The sequence below is a fragment of the Acanthisitta chloris genome, unplaced genomic scaffold (assembly GCF_000695815.1).
Source record: "Acanthisitta chloris isolate BGI_N310 unplaced genomic scaffold, ASM69581v1 scaffold1103, whole genome shotgun sequence".
NCBI lineage: Eukaryota > Metazoa > Chordata > Aves > Passeriformes > Acanthisittidae > Acanthisitta > Acanthisitta chloris.
The window spans coordinates 20160-34165 of record NW_008666346.1 but is presented as its reverse complement, the minus strand read 5'-3'; the positions used below and the strand labels follow the sequence as shown (position 1 = coordinate 34165).

Here is a 14006-nt window from a genome sequence, read left to right as displayed (position 1 = left end):
CATGGTCTAGTAACAACAGTAGTGTTGCACTCGGAGATCTTTGAGATCTCTTCCAATCCACTTGATTCTATGATTCTATGATTCTCTTGCTTTGCCAAGGTGCTGGTGGACTCTGCCAGGAGCTGCGCTGAACAGCCTTTTGCAGTGTTGAGAGTTTGAAAGTCTCAGGAATAGAAAGCCCCTCTGAAGTTCGGTTTGTGCACGCAGAGGAGGGATGGGGAGCACAGCCAGTGTCTCTCTGCCTGGCGTTGCACCTGAGAGGTGAGAGGGAGATGCTCAGCTACTGGGCTTCAATCCTTCACGCTCCCTGTACGTATGTGCAGGAAGGTGTTAGGGCAGTTCTGCCTTCTAGGAAACACATCTAGGGAATCTAAAGGGCAGGTGTTGTGTCAGTGACTTCTCACATTATGCCCATAGATTGTGAAGTGAATTTAGGAAAGCTTTTCACTCCCCAGTCAGTTACAGTATTGGGTACAAATTGAATGAGGGGAAATTTAGGTTAGATATTAGGAAAAAGCTTTTTCCTGTGAGGGTGGTGAGACACTGGCACAGGTTGCTCAGGGAGGCTGTGGCTGCCCCAACCCTGGCAGTGTTCAAGGCCAGGCTGGATGAAGCCTTGAGCAACCTGCTCTGGTGGGAGGTGTCCCACCAGGGCAGGAGTTTGGGACTAGGTCGTCTCTAAGGTCCATTCCAACCCCTAAAATTCTGTGAGTCTATGATTCTGTATTTTATATGAGTGCACCTAATGACACTTCAGCCTCTACATGCTGTCTTCCAGAAGATCTTTTGCACTGTGGCTGTTAACCCGAGGCCTTGTTGTCACAAATTAGGTACTAAACCTTGTCTTAATGTTTAGAATTAAACTTGGCTTTGTACAGCAGCTGTACATCCTGGATGATAACTGTATAGGAAACAGCTGGCTTTCAGGATTATTGTGCAAATTCATGACCTTGTGCTACCTTCGGATTACTAAGGCTCTGCAATGTTTGTTTAGTCTTGAGCTTGTTCTTTGGTCCCTTCCTAAACATGCCAAGGGGAGTTTAGATTCTCTGCCAGGTGAGTGTAATTAGCAGGCTGTGAAGACTGATAGAAAATGCTTATGTCTCCTAGCATCTTCACCAAATTTTGTTACTGCTGCTAAAATTGTTTCTGGATGCTGCCTTGTGGCATTGTGCACTAGATCTGTTCTGTTTTAAACCTTCCTCTGGAGTGGGCCCACCTAAAGGCCAGGAGGAGGGGTCTCTCCACTTTGCACCAGCACAGCTGTACCGAGACAACATTTAGGCACACTGGAATTGCTGTCAGAAGTTTAATCAGATCCATGCTGGGAATTTTTTTTCCTCTTGGCTTAATAGCTGGATAGTTCAGGATTCCTGAGTATTGCCTAATACTTTGAATTAATAACTGTAATCCAGGTCACTGCCTGCTGGTCTGTTTCTCACTTGCAAGTGGTTTGAACTGAGTATTAAATCACAACTGAAATTGCAGTTATTATGAAACACTCGGGATGGATACACTATCATTGATTAATACTCTCTAGGCATTGCTATATATTCTTTCTGGAAACTTACAGCAGCAACTATATTTCACAGGGAAATAGCAGGGTGAATAACCTGAAGTGCCTGGTGATGTAAGAAGCATATGGTCAAGTTACAGCCACATTTATTTTATCCCAGATTGCTGTCTCATTAAAATACCAACCCACCCCCATTGCTTAACATCAGACTCCGTGTGGGCATTTGGATCACGGATGGGTGCACACTTACTGGGACTTTTCCAGTGCTTCTAAATAGATTTTCTGGCTCTCTTTTGAGTGCTGGCAAACTGCAGCAGTGACAACGAACATGTTGCTTCCCACGTGTTTTAGAATAAGAGTTCTTGGTTAGGGCATTTGGGGTGGCTTAGGAGTTGTTTTTTTGTAGCTCCAGCCAGTTGTAGGACTGGAAATTTTCTATGTCTGGCGTGGAGGGACAGCAAAAGGTGTTGATGGTTGAGGATGTGTCATATTTGGAAGGAATGTGCTGGTTTTGTTCTTGCCATTTTTCTGTGACCTGTTTGAGGTGATTTGAACAAACTAAATTCTTTTTGCACTGATATGCTAGATGAACTCTGACTCTATAAATGCTTTCTCTTAATGTTATTATATATAGTTAAATGAGGTAGTAGAAAAACTTGTACAAATCCTCCTGATTTGCTTTCTAGGTGTGTATGTGGTGAACATTCCTGATTGCCTATTTGGAACATGTTAAAGCAGATCTTATCCTACTGACAGAAATAGGTGGTAAAGGGTTTTTTTTTTTGTTTTTCTACCGTTGTCTGGAAACATTTAAAACTGTATTCAACAACAGTACTTTTGTTTTGAAACCTTATCTTCACTTTCTAAAGTGTACCTTTGCAGGACTTGTGGGATTTTGGCAGATCAACCACTGCATGATTGTGTGATGCCTCATTAATTTTACAGGATGCATCAGAGGACAAATATAAATGACCACTTGTTCAGAGCCATGTGACCTACTTAAAACTGAGTTTGTTCTCTGAGAGGTTACACCCCAGTCATAATTTAGGTGGCAGTGCTAAGATGAGCTTTAAATTAGTGTCAACATTTCTTTACCTCATTGCCCTCTTTATTGGGTATATCCCTTGTTAGAAGGTAGGTGTGAGTTGTTAAATAATGGCATTTGAGCCAAGAAAATTTGAATGTTGTTGTGAAAAATTTAATGAAAAATCAAGTCCAGTAGAGTTTCCAGTCTCTTGTCTTTTTACTCGAAAAATGAAGCAACTGAAGAATGTGGAGCTTGCTCAGAGAGGGCAAACTGCTTATAGTAGTAACAATTCCTATATGTGTCCTCAAAAGTGAAAACCACTTTCCACTAGTTGTGTGGAAAAGGAAGAGTGGAGAAGTGATGATTGCTGAAAGGCAGGGGAATGGATTTGAAAAGAGAACAGATGGATAACTAATTTTTAATTCACTCCAACATATCACTCATTCTATTTATTTATTTATTTTTAAACTGAGGAAACATCAATGTACTAAGTACAAACCATTCATGTTCTGCAAGTGTCTTACTTGGATAGGGAAGGAATTGAAATCAGCAGTGAGGAGAAAGACTTGGGAGTGAGAGTGGATGAGAAGCTCAGCATGAGCTGCAGCATGAGCTCAGCCCAGAAAGCCAGTGGAATCCTGGGCTGCATCCACAGGGGTGTGGGCAGTAGATCAAAAGAAGTGATTCTTCCCCTCTACTCTCTTGAGACCCACCTGGAATACTGCACACAGTTCTGGTGTTCTCAGCATAAGAAGGACATGGAACTGTTGGAGCAAGTCCAGTGGAGGCACGAAGTTGCTAAGAGGACTGGAGCATCTCCCTATGAAGACAGGCTGAGGGAGTTGGGGCTGTTCAACCTGGAGAAGACTGCGTGGAGACCTCAGAGCAACTTTTCCATATCTGAAGGGCCTACAAGGAGCTGGAGAGGGACTCTGTTAGGAAATGTAGTGATAGAACGAGGGGTAATGGGTTCAAACTGAAGGAGGGGAAGTCTAGGTTGGATATTAGGAAAAAGGTTTTTCCTGTGAGGGTGATGAGACAGTGGCACAGGTTGCCCAGGGAGGCTGTGGCTGCCCCAACCCTGGCAGTGTTCAATGCCAGGCTGGATAAGGCCTTGAGCAACCTGATCTATTGAGGAGATGTCCCTGCCCAGAGCAGGGAGGGTTGGGACTAGATTGAAGTGAAGGTCCATTCTAACCCCTAAATTCTATGATTCTATGATTCTGCCCTTTCCAATAAGTTGGTGCAAGTAGGTTTCCATTCAGTTCTGTGGGATCTGAATGTCATGGCTCACTTAATGTTTCCACTTCTGATCTTAAGTGACATTAGCAGACTTTAGAACGTTCTCCTGTGTTCCTTTTATGCACATGAACATAATGGATAGCTACTTTGGAGAAGTCCTAAATTCTATGATTCTATGATTCTGCCCTTTCCAATAAGTTGGTGCAAGTAGGTTTCCATTCAGTTCTGTGGGATCTGAATGTCATGGCTCACTTAATGTTTCCACTTCTGATCTTAAGTGACATTAGCAGACTTTAGAACGTTCTCCTGTGTTCCTTTTATGCACATGAACATAATGGATAGCTACTTTGGAGAAGTGGTCATGTGCAAGAACGAGTCTGAGTGCAACTGACTTGGACACCAGGTACTGAAGTGTGAAAAATAAATGACACAATAGTTACAAACATGAGAGATGTTATCTTATATTCCGATATTCTAAGTGCTCATTTTTATAAATTGGCCATCACATAGGAATTTGGATAGTGCTGCAATACAGAATGACTAAAACTGGAACAGTCTTGTTAATACATGAAGTGAATTGTATTGAGAATGCTGTGCATGTTCTTTTATATGTCTGAGCTTCTCATCTTAGGTAAGAAGCTTCTTTTCCCACAGAAATGTCTGAAAAAACCCAAAGCTTCTTCTCTGAACTGGGAACAGATGTCAGATTTCATTTTGGGGCAGACACTAGTGCTTTTGTGAACTTCAGACTTTGGACTACAGAAAATCAAACTCGTTCAAGGCAAACAGAGCTCAGCACCAGTGTACAGGGGAAGCTTTGGCAACATTGGACGTTTGAAGTGGAAGAAAATAGTCAGAAAAACTACTTGAGGGTATTTCTCTCTTTGATAAAGTGTCATTTCCCCCTGAAACTAGTTAATGCTTCCCATTACCTCCAGCATAGTATTTTAATATTACTCTTTCAGCATAGTTCAATTGTAGTTTAAAAGAGAGAATTCATTTTAAAGATAACAAAATAAACCAAACTGTCAATCTTTTCTAACAAGGGAAACTTGCATTTATTATTACAGCTTCAGGTAAGTTTTCTCTCTCCAACACTGCGGGTGAAACTATTTAATAATTGTTTTGGATACTGTTTTCCTTTTGGAAACACTGCAGAGCATTATCAGGGAAAAGGAAGACAGTGACTCTGCATTCTTAGAACATCCAAAAGCAGAAATGGAATTTTTAGAACAGCCCTCCAAAAGTTAGCAATACCAATCTTGTCTAGGTCAGCAAAGCCGCCTCTCTGTTTTTAATACAAATCTGAAAGCATCTGTATATGTATGCCAGGCTGTTAACAATGAGACCTCTCAGCCATGCTCTGAAAACTTTTTCCTCTTGGTAGCCAAACAGAACAAACCAACACACAAAGGATGTTCAGAGAACACATTGTCCCGTCAGTTTAGACAACACAGGTTACGGTCAGTGTACTCTGAAACTGGTATTTCTAAAGACTTTTCCTGTGAAAGCCTTATGATTGCTGGAGCATTTTTTCATCCCCTGAATTGAGTGATTTGAAAAATACTGACTTCTAAAATGTGATGTGATTCTCCAATGTTCATTTCTATTTATGCATCTCTTCCCAGGAGCTGTGGAAGTGTCAGTCCGAAGCCCATTCGCCTGCTGGTTTAGTGCTATGCTTTATTGCTTTGGTGGTTCAGTTTTGTCTGCCTTGATGCTTGCAGAACCTCCAGTGGCCTTTCTGGCAAAGAACACAAATATTCTACTGGCATCTTCAGTCTGGTGAGCAGCCACAATTGAGTTACATAAGTGGTACTGGTCCTGAGGAAGCTGTAAACTGATCTAATCACCACCAAGGTTCCATGTACATCAGAACTTTAACTCAAAAGTGTTATGGATTTGGGTGCTGTCTCTTCATCCAGAGAGTCAGTGCTGCAGAATAGCTGTTATGGTCCTTTTCTGTGGGAACAGAATGTTCATAAAACAACAACTCTTATGGGCTGTTGTATAGCAAAATGCTCCATTTCCTAGACTAGAGTTGCCTTAGATTTTTATGGTATTACTGGTCAGGCAGCTGAAGACATTATTTTGTAATAAAGTGAACTTCAGTTGCTGATTTTCTGGACATAAGTCATAAATGCAGTCTAGTTTTTCAGGAGTAGATCTTGAAGATCAGAACTCAGCTGATGTAAAAATTTTGGACTTTCCTGTAACTGAGAATCCAAGACAGAACTTCTTCCTTCTTCTCCAGCTTCTGCTACCTGACATAATTTCTTTTTTTTCTATATTTTGTCCCTTCCCAAATACATGGGTGTTACAGTGGGAGGCAGTGGTGAGCTGAGTGGGAAGTCAGGTATGTGGCAATTTGGCCTGTTTTGGAATTCCAGAAAACCCACTGGAGTTATTTTCATATCAATGTGGCCTTCCAGTAGAGTTCATTTTTTTCAGAAGGTGATGTTTGAAGAAGAAAACCTCAAACCTAACAAAAATGATGACCCATAGAGGGATTTTGAATTTAGAAAGTTCAGTTACTCAACTTAGAGGGGTCTGATCTGTTTGAAATCCTTTAGTCCCTGTTTCTAGTAGCCCCTACTTGCAGTTCTACAGCTGCAAATTATTACAGTGAAACTAAGTGTTTCTATCTGCCTGTGTGTATGTACTAGTTTTCTGGTCTTCATGTCTCAATTAAAGATTTAATTTAGACAATTGTGCAATAAATAGTGCATTATTAACAAAGCTCATAGAATCTGCCTGTGGTTCATGTCAGTCTGACGTGGGCAGCATGAGCACCTGTTTGAACAAGTGACATGAGTTAGGAGGACACTTGAACAGAATATGATTTCTGTTGAGCTGAACACTCTCAAATGTAATTTGCTGTGCTCAGACAAGAAGGGGTTCTAATGAGCTGCAAATGTTATGAAACCTTTTAAGCTTCTAGTTTTACAAAGCTCTCTCTTCATGAGGATAATGAGTTTAGTTCTTGGTTCCAGATCACGTGAAGTGAAATCCCCAAAGCCGTAAGTACAACTGGAGAACAAGGAGGGTTGTGCTACACTGGAGAAATGCTCCTGAATAGTCTGTAGGACAGCGGCATCTGCTGTCAGCGAGTGTTGCTGACTGAGATCACAGGCTGCAGTGCCTGGTTCGATCCTGTGACCAGTGCCTCAGGGTCCCAAACACACATTCTCCAGCTCTACACTGATACTGGTGAGGGGTCTCTGTTGAGCAGATGGCTTAAGTGGCTGTTTGCAGTAGCCTTTCAAGTACATGTTCTCTATACATCTTTGGCTTCGTGTCAACTGAGTCTTGGTTGCGTACAAAGGCATCTGCCTTTACAATAGGAGAAAAAGAGGCATTCTTGGTAGACAGAATTGAGCTCAAAAGCCTCAGGCTAAGGATCAGTGTCTTTTTTACCTTGGTATCCTTCCCATTTTTTAAGACTTTCTCTGCTGTTACTTAATTATTACTCTCTTATTCTTGTCCTAAAATAATCTACTTAAGGTATCTTAATCAAGATACTTATTCTTGATTGGTTTTTTTCAGTGTCTCTGTAAGAACTGAATTTTGTTTATGTTTGAAAAGAGACAGTAAAATACCATATAATCTTTTAAAATCTGCTGTCACCTTAAGATTTCATTGTTATCCATCTTTACTTTGTTTTAAAAGCAAGTTGATCAAAGACACTTAAATTTTGAGTACTGTGCTTTCAGTGCTTTGAATAAAGAAATGAGCTTGTAATTGGCAGGCTGGAAAAGCTAGAATTGGTGAGTACTAAGTTGTTAAATGTCTTTGAAAGGAGCTGTACATTTCATCTGGCATGATATGAACTAGTGCAGGCATTCTTGTTGAAGGTATGTAACCCCATGTACCTACAGTATGAAAGCACAGGGTCAGCATTTAATTTACCAACCTGCTGTAATCTTATTTAAAAAAACCCCACCCAAATAAAACCCTCAATCAAACAAAAAATACCTCACAAAATAAACCAAACAAAGTCCGTGACACACCAGTTTAATAATTTCAATTATAAAAATGTGGTGTGTAAGCTGTAGAACAGTTGGTAAGATTTAAAGCTGTTTCCTATGTGCTTTAATGGGTAATTCTCTGGGACAATGAGGCAATAGGTTAATGTTTGATTTTGATGCAAGAACTCAAAAGGTTTTCAAATTTGTTCCAATATGTGTACCACAAGACGGTGAGTTATCAGCAGTATATCGCTAGTCACAATGAAAAAATACTTTTAAAGATTATAGAAAGGTAATTACTTAGAAAAAGCGTGGCTAATGGTTCTCTCATTATTTTCAGGTATCTTGTGTTTTACTGCCCACAAGACATGTTCTACAGGTGCTGTTGCTTCCTGCCTCTTCGTGTTGTGGTTGCAGGAATGAAGGAGGTGACCAGGACTTGGAAGATAGCAGGAGGCGTTGCACATGCAGACAGTCACTTCAAAGATGTCTGGCTTGTCATGATAGCTGTGGGCTGGGCCAGAGGTAACAGGCATAACTTCTCCTTCTGATGGATTGTGATGTTGTGACGTGGTATTTAAGTGGTTAGCCCTTCAGCATAACTGCAGCACCATCCTTGCTGTGCTGGGCATGATAGTCCTGATGCAGCCTGTTATCCCCTCAAGCAAAAAGCCCGTGCAGCAGTTTTTCTGTCTGGATTAAAGGTGACATTGAATGACTTTGAGGGAAGTTTATATAATCCCTTTAGAAGGTCTTATGAGAACTTGCAGGATGGACAGATGATTGCAGGGAAATTCCGCGCAGGGAAGCAAGCAGCCGACTCAGTGTGAGTGATAAAGCAAGCTCCAACTTTATTGTTAGCTCAGTTCTTCTTTTATACGGTACACGATAAATGCACCTATTCATTACTTAGCATTACCTAACAGCGTTACCTAAGCTCTAAAAGTCACATTTATATACTTTTTCTGCTTGGGGTTGCAGCTGTGAAGAAGTCTTCTTTATTCTCTGGAGAATCCTTCTTTGTTTTCCCGGATAGTTCGTCCTTGGGCTTGCAACATTGCTGAGTTTTCCTGCATAGCTTGTCCTTCAGCTGCAACATTATGCTGAGAAAATAAATTCTAATGCTGGGAAGCTAAATTCCTGAGGCCTACTTCATGGTTATATGCTCAAAGCTCCCATAGACCTTTGCTCGACTCTTGCTCGCACAATGCTCTCTGGGAGCTGTGCCCCTGTTCCCTTAGCCATTCTTCAACAGATGATGACCATAAAGATGTAGATCTCCTGTATAATGTTCAACAACATTATTTTTTCAGGGCTGTGTCCTTCATGTGGCTGAAGAAGAGAACTGGTTATCGTAGGTTTTGGGGTTGTAACCATTACCTGATTTTAAACATAGGATTGACCTTCATGCCTGCTGCTCTTTGGAGTACAGCAGCTATATTTGTAGTCAACGCCATTAGAATCACTGCAGGAAGTAGTTGTGCAGCTCTTGTTTCTGTTTGCTTGATTCTGTTCTGTTCATTAACACATGTTAATGTGATAATCTAATGTATTCTGTTCCCAGGTTACAGTACAGATCAGTCTCATTTGCCACAGTGTCTAGCACCTCTTTATGTCTTGTATTCTTTTAATGTAAAATTACACAGAGGCTCCTCACAGTTTATGCTACACACTCTGTGCTTCCATGATGACATGAAGCATGGAGTGATGCAAATCCAGGCATTTGTAATGATGAGTGCATCAGTTCAGATATTATCACTTGGAGGTGAACCTGAGGTTCTTGCTAAGTGTGTAAACCTCCGAGGTTTCATGTCAGTTGCTGAAGTCATGCTTGTATGAAAGATTGCATTAGTCTTTTTAAGTCTAGGCTTTGGGTGCCACATTTAGCATTTGGTGTCATGACTTTTGCTGGGAGCAGTAAGAGATTGGACAGTAGTGGTAGCAGTCAGTGGAGGCTTACTGTAAATCTCTGCAATATCAGGTGCTGGTGGTGGCCTAATTTCCAACTTTGAGCAGCTGGTGAGAGGAGTGTGGAAACCTGAAACCAACGAACTACTGAACATGTCCTAGTAAGTACTTTTTTAAAACTGCAACTAGTCAGCTGTTGTTTTGCTAACTCCATGTGTTGACACTCACTTCTAGTGGTTGAGGTTTTAAAAAAGGCAGCAGGATGTGTTTGTACTCCATGTTTTGGTGTGTATCATGTGAAGGATGTGTTGATGATCTTTGGTACTTTTAGCAGATGCTTTAATCATTTTATGTTCACAACACAAGAACAGCAAATGGGAAGATGAGTCAACAAAAATGACTTGTCAGAAAGCAGTATTGAGCCAGTGTGGAGTTGCTAGAAAGCAGAAGTGGCTCACTTTGTCTTTCAGGGACAGAGTCTTCTGTCCAAAATGAAAGGACAGTGGTACCAGAAGGATCCAAGTGAAGGCTGCACTTTGGGTGTGTGTTCTGAGCATCACCAAGGTGGCTTCCTTTGAACTTTTACTTTCACTGCCAGTGCTGTTTCCCTCCCAAGATATCAGTTATTTGAGTAGGTGCAAATTGGTTATTCAGTATAGCAAAAATGTCCTGCAAAGTAGGAAATGTTACTTCTCCTGCATAAGCCAAGGATGGGGATATTACATGGTTTGCTCTGTAAAATGAGAACTGAAACAGGCTCAAAGCCAAAAGCTGTTATTGTGATCTTTCTCATATTACTCTCAGTTCTTTAAAAATAATCATAATTGTTTGTTTTAAGTTCTCTTGCTTTTCTGCAGCCACTCTTAGCAGCAGAATAACAGAAATGACATTTGTAGTCTTCTCGTTGGCAATATTTCAGCTTTTTATGGACTATGTTAGTTGTTGGCTTTTTCTGAAATTCCAGGTATTGAGAATTTCTCTCCCTATGTCAGTGCCTAAGTGGCAATTCTGAAAGCAAAATTCCAGAAGGAAGAGGTCACTGTCAAAAACCCAGCTCTGTAACCCCAAGTAACACTGTCCTTACAGGTGCAACACCAGAGCAATGCTCACTCACGGCATCACTTGTATATATTCTCCTTCTCCATGGTGGATATGGCTCAAAGGAACTCAAAAAAAAGAGATGTAAAAAATTTTGTTTATATATATATAAAACTTAAGAATATTAAATCAAACCAAGTTACAAAGGTGAAGGGATCAAACATCCTGCAGGTGGATAAGATACCTGTACACAGAGCTCTTTTCTGGACTCCCTGAGCAGCAGGTTGATGCAGTAAATCTCTGAGTTACTGAGAAGGCAGTGAAGAATCTGTCTGCAGTAGATGCTCTGTAATAACAGGAATGTCACCTGTACATGTCACATGTAGATGCAGATTAAGAAGTGCACAGAGTTATTCTGCCAGTGTATTAGTGCTGTCTCTGCAGATGACTGAATAACTGTTCTCTTGTTTTCTGACTGCTTCCCTAGCAAGGGATTTTCTACCACAACAAAGATCACAACAACATGGAAATCTTTGCATGTCTCAAGTCAGCACAGCTGTGTTGGCAAAACTTGGTAACATAGGTCTGGCTCAAGTCAGGCCAAAGCTCACTACAACCCTAGGGTTGCTGGAGTGCTGCAGTGGACTGAGACTTGGACTCTGTTGCTCTTCAACACCTTAAACAACTCCTTGGAGTAACTAACTCCTGGGGTATAGTAGAGGAACCTGATTTTATGTCTAGTCTGAGTAGTGCAGACTTTGTGATTTAACTCTTCAATAAGATGTATTGGGAGAGGAAGAAGGGAAGCAAACTGACACAGGGAGCCTGAATATAAGCATTGATTTGAGGAGGATTTTTCAAATGGGAGTTTGCTGGGTATGTGAGTGCTGTACTTGTTGCTTGTCTATATTAAGGACAGAAAGCATAGTAATAATACATAAAGTGAAAGTTTTTAATTATGGCGTAAGTTTTGGACCTTACCACTGTCAGCAAAAATTTTCATTAGTTCTGTTCAGAAATAATTCTTTTGCATACTGAGAATGCTTATTTCTTTCTAGGCCATGGCAGGTCTCACTGTAGGGCAGAGAAGAGAAATTAACACTGTTTGTTTGATTTCCAGCCCAGTGAAGATAAGTTTGATTGGAGCAGTCCTTTTCACCCTGCAGCACACCCAGTGGTTGCCAATAGCAAGACACAACCTTATGTTTTTATACACCATCTTTCTTGTCACCTCCAAGGTAAGAATTTGAAAGTGTTGCAAGTGACTGAATAACAGAATCTTTAATTACGTCAGCACAAAAAAAAAAAAAAAGCATCCTCAAACATTCTACCATAAGATAGAATGGGTGATTCTGGATGGGAAGTCCAGTTCCTACTGAAGTAGTAAATCTCTGTTTAGTCTTCTAGGCTTGAGCAGAGCATAGGACTATTCTGTGACTGTTCAATTGGTGGGGAGAAAAAAAAATGAACAAAGAAAAAATTCAGGAATTTTGGCACCCAACATTTGATATTCCAGGGTTGTGTGTCCGTAATCTCAAACAAAGCTTCTGCTTGTAGAAAGAAACCCTCCTGTTCTCTGTTGCATGTACTCCTGCAGTCACCATCTGCTTTGCAAAACAAGCCAGCTACATTCTCATCTGGCTTAAAGAGTTGGCAAAATAAGTGTTTAGGTGAGAGGGGAAAGCATATCCAAACCACCCTGAAATAGCTGTAACTGCTTTTACCATAAAATAGATGCTACTTCTCTGTGGAATTCCTCAGTCCCTCCAGTGGTATTCATTCCCAGGGTGATGCCTGTCTTCAGGATTATGAGCTAGTACGAAAATGAAGTCTCTGATAGTAAAAATCTGGCAGTTTTAAGAGCTTCAGAGCTTCTGTTGAACAGACAGCACTGACATAGACTTACTGAAAGTGGTGGCTGCCAATCTCCTTTCTGTGAAGTGACTGAGAAGTTTAACTCTACACAAGTTCAGGATTCCCCGCCTAAACCAATCAAGGCATTGTTGAACTGGGGAATGGAGAAGGAATGTTATTCGGGACGTGAGAAATTACAGCTGTATCCAGAAGCTACACTGATGTGACTAAGTCCTTACACTGATGGTCACTAAATCCTTACACTGGTGGTCTTACTGACCATCAGGAACTTGAGCATCCACTTAACTAGCAAAGCTACACCTGTGGCTCTGACACAGTCCTGTAATAGTATCTTTTACAAAGTTGCCATGTCTCTGAAAACTATAGAAACTGTTTCAGTATAACTTTTCCACTACCTGGATCTACAAAACAGCTTTCTTTCTATCCTGATTTCAAGTTATGTGTCCTAAGGGATTTCCACCTGAATCTCTGAACTTTGTAGTTGCAGTGGTTTGCTCATAAGATGATTTTGGTAATCTTACAGAGAAAGTTTTTTGTGCACATTGTGTATAGCTCATAGAATCACAGAATGTTAAGGATTGAAAGGGGTCTTGAAGATCATCTCTGCCCAGGGCTGGGACATCTCCCACCAGAGCAGGTTGCTCAAGGCTTTATCCAACCTTACTGTGAACACTGCCAGGGTTGAAGCATCCACTGGGCAATCTGTGCCAGGGTCTCACCACCCTCACAGGGAAGAATTGCTTCCTAATACCCAGCCTAAATTTCTGCTCTTTGAATTTATGCCCATTACTCCTTGACCTGTCATTACAGTTCCTGACAGAGTCCCTCTCCAGCTTCCCTGTAGGCCCCTTCACAGCTGTGTGAAGACTGCTGCTCAGACAGAAAGGCATTCTTTGATCAATGCTAGCCAAAATGAATATACTTCTGTTCTTGGTGGCCTCTTGGTTGTGTAGAAGGTTAGAAATGCCACACATCCATTCAGCTTTGAACATATGATCGCTGCAAAGTCGTCACAACTTTTACTGTAATCTGATGCTTTTTATTCATAGGTAAAGATGATGTTGACAGATTTTCCACTCACTCCCTTTGAGGCTGGATTATGCCGTGGGTTTTTTGGCTTGCAAAAGACACTCTCCAAAGCGGAGGGTGAGAGTGCCACGTCTTCCAACGGCTCTTCCGTCTGTGACCGCTCGGCCGAGCAGCATCATGATGGTGCTAGGAAGAGATCAGCAAAGAAAACAGAATAAATGACTTAAAAGCCTCGATGGTCATGAGCACTGAAGGTGTTTGTATTCCAGAGCAGTCTGGCTGAGAAGTTTCTTTGAGGGGATGTGTCCTACTGTGTTGTGGTTTGCCTTTGGAGTGTGTTACGTAAGCTGCTGTTCAGATGTCTTAAAAGCACATGTTGGATTTGTAACTTAAAACTACAGGT

The 14006-nt window shown here is 41.2% G+C and overlaps 1 protein-coding gene across 1 annotated transcript; it reads left to right on the top strand.

The window, feature by feature from the left end:
- Positions 1–5415: 5415 nt before the first annotated feature.
- On the top strand, positions 5416–13821 carry TMEM38B (transmembrane protein 38B). Its single transcript, XM_009072060.1, has 5 exons — positions 5416–5570; positions 8094–8278; positions 9735–9822; positions 11820–11937; positions 13624–13821. The coding sequence occupies exons 1-5, from the start codon at positions 5464–5466 to the stop codon at positions 13819–13821; spliced, it is 696 nt and encodes a 231-aa protein (XP_009070308.1). The 5' UTR covers positions 5416–5463.
- The last annotated feature ends 185 nt before the right edge of the window (positions 13822–14006 follow it).